The sequence below is a fragment of the Colias croceus genome, chromosome 7 (genome assembly GCF_905220415.1).
Source record: "Colias croceus chromosome 7, ilColCroc2.1".
In the NCBI taxonomy this organism is placed as follows: domain Eukaryota; kingdom Metazoa; phylum Arthropoda; class Insecta; order Lepidoptera; family Pieridae; genus Colias; species Colias croceus.
In genome coordinates this window covers 10,599,917-10,620,631 of record NC_059543.1, presented here as the reverse complement: position 1 = coordinate 10,620,631, position 20,715 = coordinate 10,599,917, and the positions used below count along the sequence as shown (strand labels likewise).

At 32.6% G+C, this 20,715-nt stretch overlaps 1 protein-coding gene and 1 long non-coding RNA gene across 2 annotated transcripts in view; one reads left to right on the top strand and one right to left on the bottom strand.

The window, feature by feature from the left end:
• Nucleotides 1-20,621, bottom strand: part of LOC123693026 (pre-mRNA-processing factor 17) — a 45,682-nt gene extending 25,061 nt beyond the window's left edge. The window contains exons 1-10 of the mRNA XM_045637892.1: nt 20,324-20,621; nt 19,974-20,250; nt 19,520-19,679; nt 19,032-19,147; nt 18,598-18,701; nt 17,358-17,465; nt 16,721-16,829; nt 15,930-16,084; nt 15,564-15,697; nt 14,743-14,964 (exon numbers count right to left, since the gene is read on the bottom strand). Of these exons, the coding sequence (XP_045493848.1) occupies nt 14,743-14,964; nt 15,564-15,697; nt 15,930-16,084; nt 16,721-16,829; nt 17,358-17,465; nt 18,598-18,701; nt 19,032-19,147; nt 19,520-19,679; nt 19,974-20,250; nt 20,324-20,494 (1,556 nt within the window). The 5' untranslated portion in view covers nt 20,495-20,621. The remainder of the gene's footprint in view (nt 1-14,742; nt 14,965-15,563; nt 15,698-15,929; nt 16,085-16,720; nt 16,830-17,357; nt 17,466-18,597; nt 18,702-19,031; nt 19,148-19,519; nt 19,680-19,973; nt 20,251-20,323) is intronic.
• LOC123693028 lies at nt 1,498-2,260 on the top strand. The gene is made up of 2 exons (XR_006751641.1): nt 1,498-1,802; nt 2,189-2,260. It is a non-coding gene; the product is annotated as an uncharacterized LOC123693028 (long non-coding RNA).
• Nucleotides 20,622-20,715: the final 94 nt, after the last annotated feature.

Below are 20,715 nucleotides of genomic sequence, written 5' to 3'. Positions count from 1 at the left end.
AGAATCGTTAGCAAATAATAATGCATAGTCATTGTCATCATACCCTTGCACTTTTACACTTATTATAATGATGATTGATATATAACCCTTCGGAAGTCGCGACCATCGTGATAATTCGATTTGATTGGTGTGTGACTAAAATTATTATCTCACACCACAAATACAAATGGCATAATATGATGATGATGGCTTAGATGTTCATATTGCTAGGAATAAATGTGAAAGGGATATTTTATAATCCTAAATTATATTTTATATATTTAACAAATATTTGAAGTGAAAATTCTTTATCGGGGTTGGAAAAAAATTCGTGTAAAATTTTTTCGTTACGCGTGACATTTTTCCATTACGCGCCATCTTTTTCTTATCCCTACCACACGTGATTTGACGTATATTTCTGTAAAGTTGCATATAGTAAATTATTTTTTGAAAAATAAGGTCATAAAGAAGTTTCACTTCTTACGTGTGTATACTAGTACACGCACACATTTTTTATAGCCTTGGACGTTGAAATTTCATTGTAAATCCTGATAAATTCTTTATTTCTCACTTAACCAAGTCGAACGGTAAATACCAACTTTATTTACTTATTCTTAAATCTGAGCGGATAAACTCAGGACCCAAATTTCTAAAAATGTCTATAACGAAAAAGTAAATGAGACGACAGAGCAATTAAACATAACAGTTTTATGTATTCAATGCACTAATGCAATTTTCATATTATGAGCTCGCGTGAGGTCACAGCGCCTAGCAATAACATTTAGGTCAGAATGCGATATGAGGCCAAGTTTAATGTTACAAGGATACTCCAAAGCTGATTGTTAATCCATACACAAAAAAAAACAGCAATTTGTAAGGCGGAGATGTTCACACTTAGCATCGAGCTTAATTGACGAGAGGAAACTCAATTCTTATAGAGCCAACACTAAGCCAAAAAGAAACATTACAGAACACAAAAGATGGGATAGCCAAAAGGTTTAAATAGTGTAAAATTGTTGTAGCTTTAATTGAAATGGTCAAAACCAGCTCTAAAAAATAGTATATAAAAATAATAGTTGTTTTCAGCGAGTCTGAAAGGGTATGTAAATACTAAAGTTGATCGTCCTTTAACAATGTAAAACTAGTAGTCGTGTCAAATCCCTTATTGCAACATGTAATATGTAAATGATGAAATGTACTGAGAAACAAGGTTGTACAGTTAAAGTAAAAAAATATGTGCATAGAATAAAGAGATTTCCGTAATAAAGAGAACATTAAGCGCAAATCACACTTGCATTATTTTATTCCTCTCCTCAACAAATATAGCCGGACATACAAAATTGAAATATCACGTTTACATATTTACTGTAACGTGAAATCAAAATAAGCCATCACTTGTCAGTTTGTTTTCCTTGATTATAGTCCATTGAAAAGTTATGGGTACCATTCACAGGCGCACCCATCCGCTGGATTTGTAGCTGGCTACAAGTCCGCGGACCAATCTGCGTGTGTACAGTGCGACATAAAAGAGATGAAATTAATTAATTTGGAACTAATTTTTTTTTCATTATCTGGCAACCCTGAATTATCAATGCAGCTGTCAAGTTGAATAAAAATTTGTTGTTTATTTGGTGAAGTTGAGATAAAATTGTTATTTTAAACAAGAAATTTACTCAAAAAAGGAGAAATCATGAAAAAGGTTAAACGTAGCGGTGTCCGTGATGCCATATATAAAGTTTTCATTCGGTGTTTCTCATAATTTCAAGCTGAAAAACGAGAAAAATATTTGGAAAACGTTTACAGACGTACAGCAGATTATACCGGTGAGATTCCATTTATTTTTGCTCAGTACTACGTAAAATAGAATATTCCATTAGTGACGAGTGTTTAATGTACGTATCTATGGCGATTATTACGTTTTTGAAATTTAATTTGAGGTTATTTGTATGTAAACAAAAACTAGTTTTTATAGTGCGACCAGCACAATTTGAGTCAAGAAGTTATATCCAATCCAACCAGCCTTAAATAGTATAGTGATAACTATTTTCATACAGCTATCTATGAATCCTTACTTGCTACTTACTAGAGTGGACGCAGGGATCCAAAGTGAGTCTTGGCCTCCGACATAAAAAAAAAATAGTTTTAAGCTACTAAATAAATATGTTAAATGTACTATTTGATTTTATTCATCTTAATTCGTTTGTTATAGGGGTTTCTGAAAGCACAGTACGCAGGATAGTGGAGCAAGGGAGTAAAAATGAAGGAGAATATCTACAAAAAATAAATAAAAATACATATTTAGTTTTCAAATCACCTTGTTTTTTTTACCTGACGGACCCAGAAGGAGCGTAATATGTTTGAGCCTTAGGTTTGAGCTGTATGTATGTATGTTTGTTTGTTCGTATGTTTGATTCTATGTGCGCCTCTGCAGTCTAAATGGCTTGACCGATTTCTATAAACTAATTCCAAATACATTTAAGTAAAATTTGACCTAGGTAGGTCATTTAAAATACTAATGTATTTTTGTCTTAAATTTACACGATGATGAATGAAACAACTTTAAATCGCGGTATTTATTACTTTTTATTTTTTTGATTTTTATTCTATAGTATCAAGATTGCTTGCGTCGCAGTATCAGTGTTGCTATATGAGCGACGGTGGCGCCCTCATTTTTTGTCATCTCTTTTGTGTCGCACTGTATGTGTAGTTGTGCGCGGCTCGCGGCTCGGCGCGGGCTCGCCGTCTGGAGACGCGAGCGCCGCGCCGCACCCGAGCCGCGCCGGACAAATCCGTACGTGTGTGTGCGCGCGCGGATTTGTCGGTGAACTTGTCAGTCATTCGCCATATACATAATTAATTTTATAAATAACTAGCTTTCCACCCGCAGCTTCGCCCGCGCAGTCAAAGAAAAACCCGCATAGTTCCCGTTCCCGTGGGACTGCCGGGATAAAACCTTTCCTATTTCCCGGGATAAAAAGTAGCCTATGTCCTTTCTCGGGTATCAAAATATCTCTATACCAAATTTCATGCAAATTGCTGCAGTAGTTAAGGCGTGATTGAGTAACAGACAGACAGACAGACAGAGTTACTTTCGCATTTATAATATTAGTATGAATTAAAAGAATTCATAAATCACAACGATACGATAACAGATTTCGATTTTTAGAGTAACCTCTAGTAAGTATTTAAAAAGAAAAAAGGTTCAGTTCCTTAAATCAGAAAATGTTTATTATGTTAAGAATGGTTTATTAGTAAAATCAAATATAAAAATTACTCGTATCGGTCATTATTATTATAAATATTATATTATTTTAATTGATAAAATATAACAAATGTGCTATTCGTTCGTTCTTTTTTTCTTCGTTGTTTCAGCTATTCCTTTGCCCACACGCGCTTTTTTTTCTGCGTTAAAAGCATTGCACCAACTTCTAGAGCCAGAGAGCTTTTTTTCGTGGTAGGATAGATACGTGCAAGGCTCACCAAAGTTCACAGTCGACTGGACTGCAACTCGGCGCTCGTGTAGTGTGTGGGCGATGACGGATTTGTCCACGGATTGGTACGGCTCGGGGCTCGGCTCGCGGTGCGTGTAGTGAATGCCGGGCTTTACATTTGGGGTTGCATTTCTTAGAGGACGCAATTTTATTTTTTTGATGTGTAGAGGGGGTTAGTGTGAAGCTATCACCAAGTTTGTGGGATCGCCACCCTTGTACAACGGCCGCCATCTTGAAAATAGTGGTTGAAATGGTTTTAACGATATATCTCTTAAACTATTTATCTGATAAAAAAAGTTTGTTGACATTATTTGTTGCAAATTAAATTTTCTACAATTTTGATCCAGTAACTTTTTGTCGTAGTCTTTTTGAGATTTAGTAATTGCAACTTACGCACTCCATTCATCGGTATCTATACTAATATTATTAAGAGGAAAGGTTTGTAATTATGTATGTATGTATGGTTTTCACGCATAAACTACTGGACCGATTTCAAAAATTTTTTCACCATTAGAAAGCTGCATCTTCACTGAGCAACAAACGCTTGGTTTTATCCAGGAAATCCCACGGGAACGGGAACTATGCGAGTTTTTCTTTGAAAACGCGGGCGAAGCCGCATGCGGAAAGCTAGTAATATATATTTTTAAATATTGATTTCATGTTTATGGGAATTAAGTATATGTATTACTAAAGAATAAAATGTATCAGCCACTGTTGCGAGTTGTGATCGTGAACGATTATTTATTTTTTTTTTAAATTTTTGCGTACTATTTCCACATGTACAATGTACATACCTACCAAACTTTTAAAGCGCTCTACTTTATTCCATAAAGCTTAATCATGTCAATCAAGCATAATAGCTTCATGAGCAGCAATTTATAAAATAACATTAACAGGAGAAAGTTATACATAGTCCGAGAGATGGTAAACAATTGCTATCAAGTTTATTACTTGTAATATCTACACAAAAAAGACCTGCGAAAGGAAACTAATGAAAGCCGAAGTGATGTATAATTTTTACAATATGTTAAATTTATTAATTATATTATTTTCCCCACGTTTCGCACACTTTGCAGCGAGACTAAAATGTCACATCTTCTAAAAATATTTAATCTCAAACAATAGAAAATCTGTGTTAAATATCTACGCAAATTTGATTACCAGCCCTGGAATAATGGATCTGATACGAAACTGTAAATACTCGCACTCATACATCTTATTCTAAAAAATTGTTTACTTTGTAACTATGTTGTATACTCCATTTTCAATGTAGCTATGTAAGAATGGTTCAAAAAAACAGGTCATTCATTAGTATGCGCAACATTCCAAGCTCTTAGGGTTTTCTCTAGATTATATCCTGAAAAGGTTTTAATGCTCCCTAAAGGGGAATGTTTTTGTATCGCCGTGATTTACTGAAACGATGATGAATAACAAGTACCTATATAAATGGCTAATAGATTTCTCATGTTTTTTAGATACTTAATGAATATTCTAAGTACCAGACTAGTATAAAAACATAGATTTTTTGCCTCCAAAACATTAACGCCAATTTTTTCTCATCTCATCTCATTAATATTAAAATATTAATGAATCAAGATACAAATATAATGAACATACCGAAATGAGCCACGGCAAAATCAAGAAGAAAAAAAAAAGGAAGTTTATAATTTTTAAATAAAAATTCAATTTCATTGTGCATTTATTGAGACCACCTGATTAAATACTTTTCTCCACTAATGATAGGCCTCAAAATAAAATTTGATTCATGTAATGAGAAATTGTTTGCTAGGTCAGCTATCTGAGTTCAGTGTCATATCCGTGCCAATGTTTACACAAAAAATATTTTATGAGAATAAGTTATCGCCAGCAAGCTTGGTCTACGTGACCATCTGACGATTATCCGATTTCGACAAAAACTACTCATTTGCACGTGCTTGACGCGCTACGTAAATAAAATAATATTTTTTTGAAGTGCAATTTGTTAGCTGAATATGGTATATAATGAATATGGCATAATATAACATACTTATTCAATTTTAAATACCTACATATCGTTAATAGATGATTTATCTATAAACACAGCTCCATGCAGATCGTTGCCTTTGCTCCAAAACAATGACCAGGCATATTTTGCGATTATCATATAATATAGTGTTCATTTATATCAAGCACCATGATTAAGCGTAGATTTTATCGGTATCTGTTGTGTCAGTTACAGTGCGACATAAAAGAGATGAAATTAATTAATTTGGAACTAATTTTTTTTCATTATCTGGCAACCCTGAATTATCAATGCAGCTGTCAAGTTGAATAAAAATTTGTTGTTTATTTGGTGAAGTTGAGATAAAATTGTTATTTTAAACAAGAAATTTACTAAAAAAAGGAGAAATCATGAAAAAGGTTAAACGTAGCGGTGTCCGTGATGCCATATATAAAGTTTTCATTCGGTGTTTCTCATAATTTCAAGCTGAAAAACGAGAAAAATATTTGGAAAACGTTTACAGACGTACAGCAGATTATACCGGTGAGATTCTATTTATTTTTGCTCAGTACTACGTAAAATAGAATATTCCATTAGTGACGAGTGTTTAATGTACGTATCTATGGCGATTATTACGTTTTTGAAATTTAATTTGAGGTTATTTGTATGTGAACAAAAACTAGTTTTTATAGTGCGACCAGCACAGTTTGAGTCAAGAAGTTATATCCAATCCAACCAGCCTTAAATAGTATAGTGATAACTATTTTCATACAGCTATCTATGAATCCTTACTTGCTACTTACTAGAGTGGACGCAGGGATCCAAAGTGAGTCTTGGCCTCCGACATAAAAAAAATAGTTTTAAGCTACTAAATAAATATGTTAAATGTACTATTTGATTTTATTCATCTTAATTCGTTTGTTATAGGGGTTTCTGAAAACACAGTACGCAGGATAGTGGAGCAAGGGAGTAAAAATGAAGGAGAATATCTACAAAAAATAAATAAAAATATGTAGTTTTCTAATCACCTTGTTTTTTTTACCTGACGGACCCAGAAGGAGCGTAATGTGTTTGAGCCTTAGGTTTGAGCTGTATGTATGTATGTTTGTTTGTTCGTATGTTTGATTCTATGTGCGCCTCTGCAGTCTAAATGGCTTGACCGATTTCTATAAACTAATTCCAAATACATTTAAGTAAAATTTGACCTAGGTAGGTCATTTAAAATACTAATGTATTTTTGTCTTAAATTTACACGATGATGAATGAAACAACTTTAAATCGCGGTATTTATTACTTTTTATTTTTTTGATTTTTATTCTATAGTATCAAGATTGCTTGCGTCGCAGTATCAGTGTTGCTATATGAGCGACGGTGGCGCCCTCATTTTTTGTCATCTCTTTTGTGTCGTACTGTACACGCGATCAGTAAGTACAAAATTATTAAGTACATTCGAAAATATAAAAGTACCTACTACCCACTTATTTTAAAAATAGTCTAAACAACTGACTTCAAAAAAGTTTCAGGTCCCTTAGTTTTTAAGGTTATCTTTTTTCTGTGAGCCGTGGATTATTCAAAACTGTTTAAAAGAAGTAAGATCAGCTTCAATAAATAAATCTCACATAACAATAAGAAGTCAGTTTATATTAATATACATTTTGTTGACTCGTTAGCTATAACGAAACGATTATATTTGCGACAGGTTAAACAGTTATGCACATGCAGGAGGTGTAGACTGGATTTCGCCAGTTATGAAAGAGCAAGCCAAGATAATCCGGGCACAAATCCAAACTCCGCGACTACAACCACAAACAAATACCTGATAACACAACGCTAAAACTCGTGAATAAAGATAGTATATTAAGAAGTAATATTATCGTTCTTTAAATTTTGATTAAATAATTACAGAGTCTTATAATGGTAACTAAAATGTACGCGAGCTCTTGGCCTAGGTGGCTATGCACATATACCCATGGCCATGGTTAAGCTTATACTGATCTAAAATATTTTAAAACTGTATGGTCAATAAATTCTATCGGACTCATTTACCAATATGCATAAAACTAAGCTAAAATTAAAATTCGGCCGCGTTCCATGGATGCAAATTGTTGTTGCTGATGTTTTAGACTAGACTATAATCTATTGGTTGCGAAGCTTAACAAACGTTTCAATAGACGGCGTGGGGTGTCTTATCTATACTAATATTATAAAGCTGAAGAGTTTGTTTGTTTGAATGCGCTAATCTCAGGAACTACTGATTGGATTTGAAAAATTCTTTCGGTGTTAGATAGCCCATTTATCGAGGAAGGATATAGGCTATACATCATCACGCTAAGACCAACGGGAGCGAAGCCATGCGAGTGAAACCGCGGGGAACAGCTATTAGGTTCATAAAACCGAAAGAGTATTATTATTTGATTGTTAAGGGGGAATCACTACATATTATTACAAATAAAAATGTCTTCAGATTATTTTGTAGAGTCTCTGGCATTAACATCGATATCGTGGATATAAAAGTCATTATTAAGTTTACTTATATCTAGTAACTAGTTTATGTCATTATTCGTATATACATATTTTGGTATGTTACCTCGAAATAATAGTGTGTCTAAATCAAAATAAAACAGTCACATTGAATAAGCCTAATAATGATATTTTTTTAAAATCTTCCTGACTTCCATGATCCTGGACTGAGTGAGAATGTACAAGTAACCACTGAAAGGTTGTAAAGATAATTTCACTAGTTGAATACCTAATACAAAATTCCTCAATTAATAATAGATATTATTTTTATGATTAATGATTCAATGTGAAATAACAATACTATTTAGCGACCAGAGAATGGGCACGTGTCCACTAATAATAAATATTTATTATACAAATACATTAAAGAATGCTGTAGGCGTAGTCTCGACACTAATCGACATCGATATCGACCGAAATCGGTCGGTAACTAACGATTATCAGTAACCAATCAGTAACTATAGTATAGACCTAAAAAATTTAGTGTTCTTTTTCCAAGAAATTTAGCTTAGTTTTAGGGAATAGATAGTAAATTAAAATTAGTTATATTAATTTTCGCATTATTACAATTGCAATTGCATATAAAAAAGCAAATTTTATGCACAAAAAAACATGGCAGTTAATTTAATTTTAATCAAATTCGATATTTTTTATATCAATCGTTTGATTAATGTTCTATTAATTACATATTCATGGAATCCAAAATTCCATGTATGGCAACCTCTTTATTTACTTTTTTGACATTTGACATCAATCATCAATCATGAAAATAATATTTCTATCAAAATAAATATAAATTGTGTGTTTTCAAGAGGATAATTTTTAATTATGTTCTTAAAAGTCCTATAAATCTATTGGATAACAAATATCCTAAGAAAATATCAATCTGCGTTATGTTTTTATATAGTTAAAGCTATTAGTTTTAGTTTAGTAATATTTTGTTATTTGTGAAGTGCAATAAAATTCTAATCAAAAGACTCCAAAAGCTCTACAAGATAATTCTGCTCAATTCGAAGCCTTTTGAGAAATCTTTAAGACATCATAGAAACTGACGGAACTAAAACTAAGGACGGAACGGATAATTTGTATCACTTGTATTTTTAGCTTGTATTATTATATTATATTATGTGCATCATTGTAAATTTTATTACAGTTAATAAGCAAAGGATGCAATGCAATTGATTTAGCGGTTCACGGTTAATATTATTTATGTGTTAAATATAAATATTTATCTATAAATTTTATATTTTACAGATGAACAAGTTTTACTACTAACTAGAATTATTATGTTGGTGAGGGATGATGGTTTTGAGCCAAATTTTCAACTACGCTATTATAAACTGTTAAATTAAAATTTTCTAATAAATTTATTTCGTAATTGGATCGTTTTATTTTATTTGTATTCATCTGTATAATTTTATTATCCTAGAAGTTCAAAAAGAAATTAATCGAATATGAATGCAATAATTTAGGCTGAATAAATGCAGACACTATTTTAATATTTATTTAATAATATAATATAAGAGGCTTCTTAACATTTTCAATAAGATTTTGAAACCATCATAAAAATAAAACATTATTTGTTTATTTTATTTTAATTGCAATAACATTAAATAAGAGAAAAAAATATTGCGTTAAATCATAATATAGCATCGGAAGTGTGAAATATCTTCTATTTATTATAAAATTATAATAATATATAATGTTTCCGATATTATCAACCGTATCTACAAATCCACACAAACCGTAAGGCCCTTCTCCCATTTCGATACTTCTAGAATACGATACTCGAGTAGAATACTAGTTAGATATTTGCTCGCTGCCCGATGCTCGTATATTAAGCGACTGAAAAATGACTAAATTCATCATTATTGTGCCTCGTTTTTGTAGACGGACGCTATGTCGAGCGATTCCAGTGACGATGTAAAAGTAGGATGTACTGGATTCATCCATATATTGAAAGAAACATAAGTAAATTGTAGAGTTTTTATAGCCGCACGAGAACTACAACATGATGATAAGAATTTTTTATCTTTCTTACGCGCGCGAGATACGCGCGAAACGCGACGCAAAAACGACCACCTATACTAGTCGCGGACGTGTAGGATACCGGTAGCGTAATGGGAGAAGGGCCTTCGAGATCTTGTCGAGATCAAACGTCGGTATCATAACGATTGACAATGTCAAAGAATAATTTGTTTTGACAATATTCGAATGTGTTGCAAAGAAATGATTTTCCAAATCCATGAAATCTATATTTTATTTATTTTTCATATATCTACGGAATTGAAATAATGATGTTATTAATTTAGATAAAAATGCATTGCTACAAGGCTATTATTATATAAATATTTTGACGCATAAAGGAAAGTTTTGTGAAGAATAAAAATTATAAACAAATATGTATCCATTGTATGCTTCCATCAAATTGGGGAGAGGTATTAAGCGACATCATTTTCATTGCTGAAGACGGGTCTATAAATAAGTTATCGGTAATTACCGACTAATTTGTACAGACTACAGGGGCTGGTTGTTGATATGAAACCTGATCTTACGAAAAAAAAAATATTTCTTTCTAAAATCCCATACATATGCTTTATGTAAATGTCAAACATATAAAAAACGAGATATGCCAGATATTTTTTTTTCAGAAATCAATTTTGAGACTAGAAAAGAACAATTTAGAATTTATAATAAGACTTTAATTGGGTTTGAAACGACACCAAAAAAATTTTGATGACTTTGACATTTAATTTGGCTGAACATAATTTTTTTTAATACTGTTCATTCTTGTGCTAATAGTGTTAATAGAATTTATGTGATTTTTTATCGCACATATGCTAATTATGCTAAGATTTATCCGTTATGCTTTCACATAATTGATAATAATTATGTTTATTTCAATGCCAGTAGTTGTTTGACCACGTACCGAATGGGTCGAATCTTTTAAGCTCAAGTTACCTCTACGAAAAGGGGAACCTTAATACCCTACTGGCTACAGACTTAGAACTAAACCGAACTGGAGCTGGATGGTAACAGAGGGGGACTGGTCTGATAGCAGTATTATTTCCAGTTTAGAAAAGGGATGGCGTTAGACAATCTATATAGCAATGCCATTTTTCCACACTGAAAAGAATACTGCTTTAAGACATCATGGTACGGGGGCAGGTATATTTTCGTCTCTTCTACTTTAAATGAGTAGAATGGAAGTTAAAAAATACTTGGAAAGTGAGGGAATTATTTAAGAGATACATAATTTAATTAGTTATCTAACTCTTAATTACTTTAATATTGCATACTTGACATATTACTAACAATAACGATCTCAACCCAAGTGCACATCCACATATCCATAAAAATACACAATATATAGATAGCATTAACATAATAGTTTACGGTAATAGTCAAAATTTAACTGAACATGGAAAACCGGCAGTAATTACATTAATATAGATAATGCAGGATAAGCGTTTAGGGATCACTGTATAATATCATAAATCAATTATTATTTGTGTAAATACTATAATAAATGACATGACATGACTATGACACTAGCTGCTCCGCGCGGTTTCACAACGTGGCCCCATTCCTGTTGGTCGTAGCGTGATGATATATAGCCTCGATAAATGGGCTATCTAACACCGAAAGAATTTTTCAAATCGGACCAATAGTTCCCGAGATTAGCGCGTTCAAACAAACAAACAAACAAACTCTTCAGCTTTATAATATTAGTATAGATTAATATTTATTATTTGTTTTCTATGATAATCGCAATCTCCTGATTTACGCAATTATTATAGTAGATAGGGAGGCGAAGAGGGGAATTTTCTGCAATACTCGAGCGTGGCAGTTTAAGATATGAGAGATACCTTAGACCTAATAGAACAAACTTTTTCACTATTTAGCTCTATATGTAGTGACGCGCGCCTAGGATAGACGATCAGATTAGTAAAAAAAAATCGATAGTCTGAAATACTCGAGCGCGTCAGATTAAGATATTGGGGGTTGATTTTAGTGTTTTAAGACTAAATTTAATTAATCTGACCATAAGTCCTTGACGCCGCCGAGTTATAGGGTCGCGAACTTGTAAAAAAAAAACGTTAACCCGGCATTCTCGAGCGCGATTTTTTTTATTTTTATTTTGAAGAATATAATCTAAAACTTACTAAAAACACAAAATCTGCCGGTTTCCGCATGACCGGAAGTCTGGAGGAGCCATTTCGTCTTCCGAAAAACGCGTTGCAGCATATAAGTCGCGAACTTTACTTTTTCAAAAAAAAAAGTTTAAATAAACAAAAAAAGTAATTTTATTTTACAAAAAAAGGTCTCTTTTCATTTTTGTCCAAAGTTTAATTTTTTTTTACTTGAAGCATCATAAAAACTCAAACTCCCGGTTTTTTTAGTATATCTCGAAAACTGAGGGTGTTAAGAAAAATTGATATGAAATAACGATGATTAAAAAAAAGAAACTCTCAAATCTTTTTCGGTCAGATTAAGAGAACCCACCAACATTTTTGTCAGATTAAGAAAATATGCTTTCAGGAGACCGAGATAAACCTCCCCTATGAAAATCTGACGCGCTCGAGTATTTCAAAAGGACTTTTTTTTTCTGCATTTTCAAAAATTCATCGTAACTTATCGTCACGCCGACATCGGCAGTTTTTTTAAGGGGAGCTTCCTTGGGGCCTACTTAACACCCCTTCCGAAAATCTGACGCGCTCGAGTAAATTTTTTTTTTGTGCATTTTTGACGAATTAATATGCCTAGCCCCACCACGCAAACCGGCAGATTAGTATACCGTTGTTATCAGAGGCACTTGGGGCATACGTAGTATGAATATCTGACGCGCTCGAGAATGCCCAAGTAACTATTTTTTTTTACATTTTTGAAAATCCGTACACGCCAAACCCACCGCTAAAATGGTTTTTACCATAGAAGCTTTCCTTTTCGAAATTATTTTATCTATCGATTTTGATAAGTCTCGACGGCGCCGTTTAATTACGCCATTTAGCTACCTCGCCTCCCTATCTATAGTTGTTGCATTTTCACGGTGACAATGCATATAATATACGAGCTTCCCGCCTCGAAGACTTTAAAGTTTTCATTTAACAATAATTTTCTCAATCCAGGATTTTTCACCAAACTAACAAACAATAATGTTAAACTAACAATCTAACAAACTATAATCACTAAAGTTCGTACAACCGTTCTTCTATTATAAGTGACTAACTAAGGCGACTTTATTTTATACATAAGAAGATTACATTAGATAAGATTTGTGTTTATACTGATATCAGTAATAGTAATCATAATCAATCAATTATTATTTTCATTTATCGTTCAATCGAACTTTGACCACTACATAATATTATTAAACTATGTCTGTTTCTATTTTTAACCGACTTGAAAAAAAAGGAGGAGGTTATCAATTCGGCCGGTATGTTTTTTTTTTATGTATGTACACCGATTACTCCGAGGTTTCTGAATCGATTTAAGTGATTCTTGTTTTGTTCGATGCAGGATGGAGTCGAATTGGTCCCATAAAAATTTTATTCGGATAGGCCCAGTGGTTTTTATTTTATGAGCATTTTTGTCTGTATTTGTAAATGTTGCAAGTGCAAGTTTGAAGTCGGTTGTTTTTAACGCAGTTATCACTTGTCTTAAGTCTTCTTTTTAACCAAGCAATAGATTTTGATGCAGTATTCAATGTAATATAAAACACTCGAAGGATCACAAAATAATGATCCTTCGAGTCAGTAATTAGAAGTCAGAAGAAAAAGCATTTTGATGTTGAAAAAGACAAATTTTTATTCTAGTTTTTAAACTGAAAAAAGTATCTATCTTTGAATTTAATTTAGATTAACATCAGTCATTTTATTTAAAGTTATGTGCTATTTTAATAATGTCAATTCCAACTAATTTAGATACTTATTATCAAAAATTACTTTAAAAATTTCTCACCTACTTTATTATCATCTCAAATAATATTATTTAAAAAAGTAGGGCAAATATTTATTGTCCAATTTAATTGTTTTAAATACTTAATTCTAGACATGTCAACTAACGCCATCTAGCCGCAAATTACGCAAAGTTTCAAGCAAGTAGCAACTAAATCCTTATCATGGGGAACGAACAATAACCTCAACCTTTTGTGTATACAATTTAATCTAATCAAGTATTAAATGAAAGTCAATGGATACCAAAATGACTTTCATGTGTCTTTTTATCAAATGATTTAATTATTAGTTATCTTCTTCGATGTGCACGAGATCCATTAATTGATCTTTATTTTTTGGTTAATATAAAAATATTACTTTCCAAAAAAATCTAATCAATAATATGATCTGATACTGAGTTTCGATTGAGCCTAGCGGAATGCGCAAGATACCTATTTTAATGTTTCACAGGTATACGCGCAAACATACAGACACTCGTTCTAGGAAATGTGTGTACATTTCCTAGTACGAGCATATTTACCGTAACGGCTAAAATTAGACGTCAAATTTTCCTAATTTATTTTCATAACATATTATGCCATTTTATTTTTTGCACAGCGTATTTCTACACATTATGTCGTAAGTATTAAAATAAATACTTTATTTTTGTTGTTTCTTTCCCCCACTCATCTCATATCCGGTGAGTTTTCAACCGAACAAGCATATCCAGCCACCATATGGCCTACAAACGTCTTCTTCCTGTTCATCTTCAACCGATTCACGCTAAACACCACCACTTAAACACCATTTTTTGCAATTTTTTTCTACTATTTACCTCATATCCGGCGAATAATCCACTGAACAAGCGTATCCAGCCACCATATGGCCCACAAACGTCTTCTTCCTGTTCATCTTGAACCGATTGAGCGCACTGAACACCACAACCTTGTTGTCCATGGACTGACAAGCGAGCCACTTGCCGTTGGGAGATACTGTGACCGCGGGCAAAGAGTGCATAGATGGGTCCGCTATGTACTTCATGTCTACTGGTATGTCCCTGGAAATGCATAGGATAATCTATACTAATATTATAAAGCTAAAGAGTTTGTTTGCTTGAACGCGCTAATCTCAGGAACTACTCGTCTGATTTGAAAAATTCTTTCGGTGTTAGATAGCCTATTTATCGAGAAAGGCTATCATCACGCTAAGACCAACAGGACCGGAGCCACGCGGGTGAAACCGCGGAGCGCAGCTAGTAAATATAATATGTTTATATTTATAACATTGTATGACTTATGATCTTAATTCTTAGAATAATAAGGTGAACCGAATGAACCGCTAAATGATCTTAGAGTTATAAGTCCGAGCAACCGGAGAACAACCGTGCTTATGCATACATCAATCCATTTTATTTAGACAAATTATTTATACGTTTGTTTTGACAATTAATCTACGTTATTAACTTTTGGATATAAATGTGTGATAGGTAGCATATTTAACTGAAATGTGGGAGTCTATTCGACTCCCAATCAAAATCTGAATCGAAGTCCCCATTGATATATTGAGTAGCGATCTATACCTATAAGTATTTTAAATAGAAATATTTTATTAAAATTCGCTTGCTATACAAAAAAGAAACAAAAATTCTCAACTCACCACTCCCAAACGCGCAAGCTCTTATCATCAGAAGTGGTGACGAAACGTCGGTTTTCATCAACGAAGGTGATTGTGTTCACAGCGCCGAGATGTCGGTCGTATTCTTGTACAACTTCACCCGTTCTTGTGTCCCACTATAAAACAAATTCAAATAAAAAATTGGTGTAGGTATTTTTACAAAAAAAAAATTGAAAAACTTGATTAGTTAAAAGTATTTGTTTAGATAATTATTTAGGCTCGGACGACGTTGTTTATACGACGTTCGACCCAACTACCCACACTTTACTAATAGTCGTTGACTCGCTGCGATTTGTTATCAACTACCTACATCAGCTTGTAATTAAAATAAAAGAAAAATGTACTCACACAAATAATCTTTTTATCAGAAGTGCCAGCAACAAATAGATGCTGTTTGTCAGTATCGGGGTGGAATTTAGCACAATAGGGCACTTTGCGTGACGTGAACCGACTCACGCACTCGCCCGTCTCTGTGTCCCATAGCTTTATGTAGCGGTCGTATGCTGAAAATAAATAAATAAATATTTCAGGACAATTTTCACACACGGCACGATCCGATCCCATACTAAGCTTTCGCTTGTGTTATGGAAACCAGATGGCTGATAAACATACATATATAATTTTAAATGAATACTTATATATTTAGATAATTAACACCCAGACACAGAGCAAACGTTCATCACACAAATATTTGCCCCGGGTGGGAATCAAACCCACAACCTCTGGCTTGGAAGGCAGGGCCACTACCAACCAAGCCAACCGGTCAGTCAAAAAGAAAAAAAATTACTTATTTCACTTTAAGAAAGCCTTTTTGATAAAGCTAGCATAAAACTTATACTAGATATGGCTTGCGGTTTCACCCCTGATTAGTCACGACATCAAAACAGATAGACAGACCGATTTTCGCAATTTTATTATGTTATCTCAATAATCCTATATTACAGTATGAATTAATATATTAATAATATTTAAAAATTTTCACTTGCTGATTTCAAATTCGATCTAAAAATACCAAGCAAGGAAACATCTTTTTTATTTTACATATACATTTTCACAATTAAATATAGATAAGTAAATACAGATAATAACAAAATAAATGAGATTTTTTTATAGCAAAAAAAAATATTTTTTACACTTACCCGCAGACAAAAAGTGTGAACCCTCATTGTTAAAGTTAACATCACGCACGGCTTGTCTATGGCCGAAGTACGTGCGCACACAACGACGGTCACCATACACTTCCCATATCTGCAAATATTTACCAGACTAATAAATAAATCCTATAAATCATAATAAAATAAAAAAAATAGACATTCAAGACACTGAATACGCAATTTAAAATGATTTAATGCCTTTGTTGTTACTAAAATTTTAGCAAATTATGTAAATTAGTCATTACAATGAATCAAAAAAATTGTTCTTTAAGTTTTCCTTATACAGGATTTTCATTGTTTCTTATTATGTAAAGGTATAATACAGTACTTATATTATATTACATTACATCTATAATATTATATATTTTAAAAGCTTGCATAAAAGTAAGCGGTTTTAGAGGGTTTCTAGTGGCAATTTTATATTTTTGAAAATTTCATTATTTTTTTAAAAGAGAGGGGGGATTTTGGTGTAATTCAACGCACCGAGTGCAGATTCGTTAATAAAAATACCTTAAAAACTATTTTTTTTAAGTTTTATCTACTTTTTTAGCTTTTTTATTATTTTTTGTTGCGTGTGTGTATATGTATGTCGAAATAAATGTTTTTCTTTGCTAATACCAACCTTAACTCTACAGTCCATGCCGGCAGAAAGCATGAGGTGAGCGGTTTTGGGGAACCAGCGAACCGCAGCCACGCCTTTAGTGTGACCCTTCCACGTGAATATGTGAGACTGTTGATGAAAAACATAATCAATCATAAAAATCAAATTAATTATCATTAAAAATATAATTGTTAATGTGTCAGTATTATTATAATTTCAAAAAAGAGATCAGTAAATATGTTTTGATGTTGATGTATGCAAATGTACTTAAAATAAACATAACTTTATAAAAAAAAAAAAAACAAAAAAATTTAACACGTTCGCGGACAGTACAATCTTACAGGTTGAAGCTAATGAGACACTACTTTTTTTCATACATTGCCCAGGGGCGTAGTGTAACAATACATGGTTAAAAAACCATATGATATGACAGAACGGATATAGGCGTAAACGTCGTAAGCACTCAGCATCAGATTCATAGTCACCCAAATGGGTCTTGACTCGATTCAGGGGTAGACGCTGCATCAAACAGGTCTTGAAGACGTTTTTGTTCTTTTTCGAACGAGTCTCGAGACGCCATCTGCAAAAATATTCGTTACAAATTTAGTTAAACAAAATCGTGTTCACAACATAAATATGTTGTTTACAAAAGCAACTAGACTTGAATTAGTATATCCAGTATGAGTAAAACAATTAAATTACGTTGGAAACAAAATACTCACTTTCTAAATAACAATTGCGCGCGAAAACATGCAGCGACACGCGGGATCTCCGCAGCGGCGCAGTACTCGACTAACCGTATGCAAACATGGCGCCCACGGGCGTAGTGTGCGCGGGAGAGGGGTATAAAAATATGAATGTGTGCGTGAAAGTACCTTCCTTTGACGAATTTTTGTAAATAATACAGTGACAGTACAAAAGTCGTAATTATACCTGTCAAGACAGTACAACATGCCGTTCTTTATGATAGTATGAAAAATCGCACGGCGTGTGGCGTACTGATTTTATGCAAGTAAAAACTGATACGTCGACAGACGTACTGTCGTAACACTTTTAGCTGTATAGACGCCTGTGTTCGTTACTGTCCGCGAACGTGTTAAATGTCGAATATTTCAGAAATTTTTTGCATTACATCAAAGCAAAAGGATTTTTTTTTATTTATTTCTGAGTAATAAAGACTATGAAATTTGAGAATAACATTTCAAGTGCATTACATTTTATTTATGCAAAAAAGCTATTAAAGTTAAAATAAAATTCTTACCTTGGGTAGGAAACATTTAGCTGGTGGAGTGTCACTTCGTAACTGCGTCTCACTGCGCGGTGCTTCGAGCCACGATCTGCCTTGGTAGTCTGTGGCTTTGTCAACTGTGAACAAAATTTTTTATTATATTAGCATTTAAATTTGCCACAATCATAAAGAGAAATTGAAAATGAGAAGTTTTTTTGTTTTGTGTGTGTACCATATTTAAAATAGATTCACCATCTTATACAAAATCAATGCTTTAATGTCTAAAGTGACGGGAAAAACTCACCAATTATACCTACAAAGTTGTAGTTATGCAGTAATCATATAGTTTTTCAAACACTAAAGAGCATTGCTTAAAGTTCTTTTAGATGAATGGAGCATCTATACAAATTTTGCCAAAATGGGGAATAATACTTCTTTACCCAGTAATTAATTAGAATTATACATACTATGGAATATAGATTTCTCCTCCAAAGGTTTGTCATCATCAACTTTGCCTTTCTTTTGTCTCTTTGCTACAATTTCTTCCAACTCTTTAGCAATTTCACCTTCAGGCTTCATAACTCTGAAATTATTTAAGAAATTTAATAAAGAATTGCATGTTTATGGTGATCAACATGCCTACAATTAAAAATCTATGATATTTTTTAATTATCTTATGATTTTTTTTAAGTTTTTGTTTTTCACGCACTACCTATTAAATGAATATTTCAACAATTAACTTCTTTATTTCACTCCTAGTGTTAATCATATTGATATTTGATGTAAAAAATGTTCTGTGCATTGCATTCTTTTAAATGTGGCAACATTTCAATAATAGTTTTTATTACATAAACAACATTTCAAAAACTTTAAAACAATCTGAACACCTATTATTTATATTTATTTATATACACCTAGGTAGTAATAAATTATCTAGAAAAATTTGTAAGCTTACCTTTGCTCGCCTACATAACCTCCCCAGGGCCCTAAGAATCCTTCGACATCCTCGGGATTATCATTTTTGTGCCTTTTCTTTTTATCTAATGGCCTTTTCTTTATTACTTCAAACACTGATTTACCCTCCGCTTCAACTGGTGGAGCCACTGTTTCTGAAACTAAATAAAGAAATGTGTTAAATTAAATTCTATCTTTCTACAATTTTATAAAAAGCAATTATTTACAATCACTTTAGAGTTTAGAGCATAGTAAGTTATTTAAATACTAAAAATATCTACATGTAGTTGAAACCCTCACAAAATAATTTAGAAGATTTCACAACTATTAGTTCGTAATCAACCTTTTTTATTATCTAAATAAAATAAAATGTAAAAACAATACTGTACTTTAATAAATATTATAGTATATCAATCAGTTTATTATTAATATTTATAGAATACAAATAAACATACCAACAATTCCATCTCCTTTACCACTATCAGGAATAGGTTCTGTGGAGGGATCTACAGCATAACCGTAACTCGTGAACGTCCTCCGCTGGTTCTCAAATTGGAATTCACTTATATGTGCTTTCTCCACATAACCTGACAACATATTTCTCTCAGCTTTCATCTGTTGTGTTCGAAAAGGATTCTCCGGACCATATTCAGGAGCAAATAACTCTTCATACCTAGGATTGTGCATTAGTTCTTGATTTTTCGGTAAAAGTACTCTTGTGTCATCATTGTTCTGTAATATAAAAACTATTAAAGAAATCATAACATAAATGTGATGCGAAGTATAGTTTTTGTAGATGACTTACCGTAGGCATTACTACTGGTGCAGCACATACTTGCATTTTCTTAGCTATAGATAAATTTGGATCAACAGGCTTCAAGTGAGTCAATAACTTTTCGTTACTATGTTGTTGTATAGTTTCTGAGTCATTTTCTTCGTCTTCTGAACTACTACCATAATTTTGAATGTTCAACATATTTATATTAGTTTTGGTCACGGTTTTATTGTTAACATTGAAACATATATATCGACTTATAATTAATTACTAAGTAAAAATGAAATATTTCTGCATGCCACAAGTCACAACATTTACAAAACAAGCTTCAAAAATCGAATGGAATGATGTTTGTCAGTGTCAAGTTGACTGTAACTTTCAGCCACGAGTTGCCATTAAAAAAAAGGATTAAGATGAAGAAG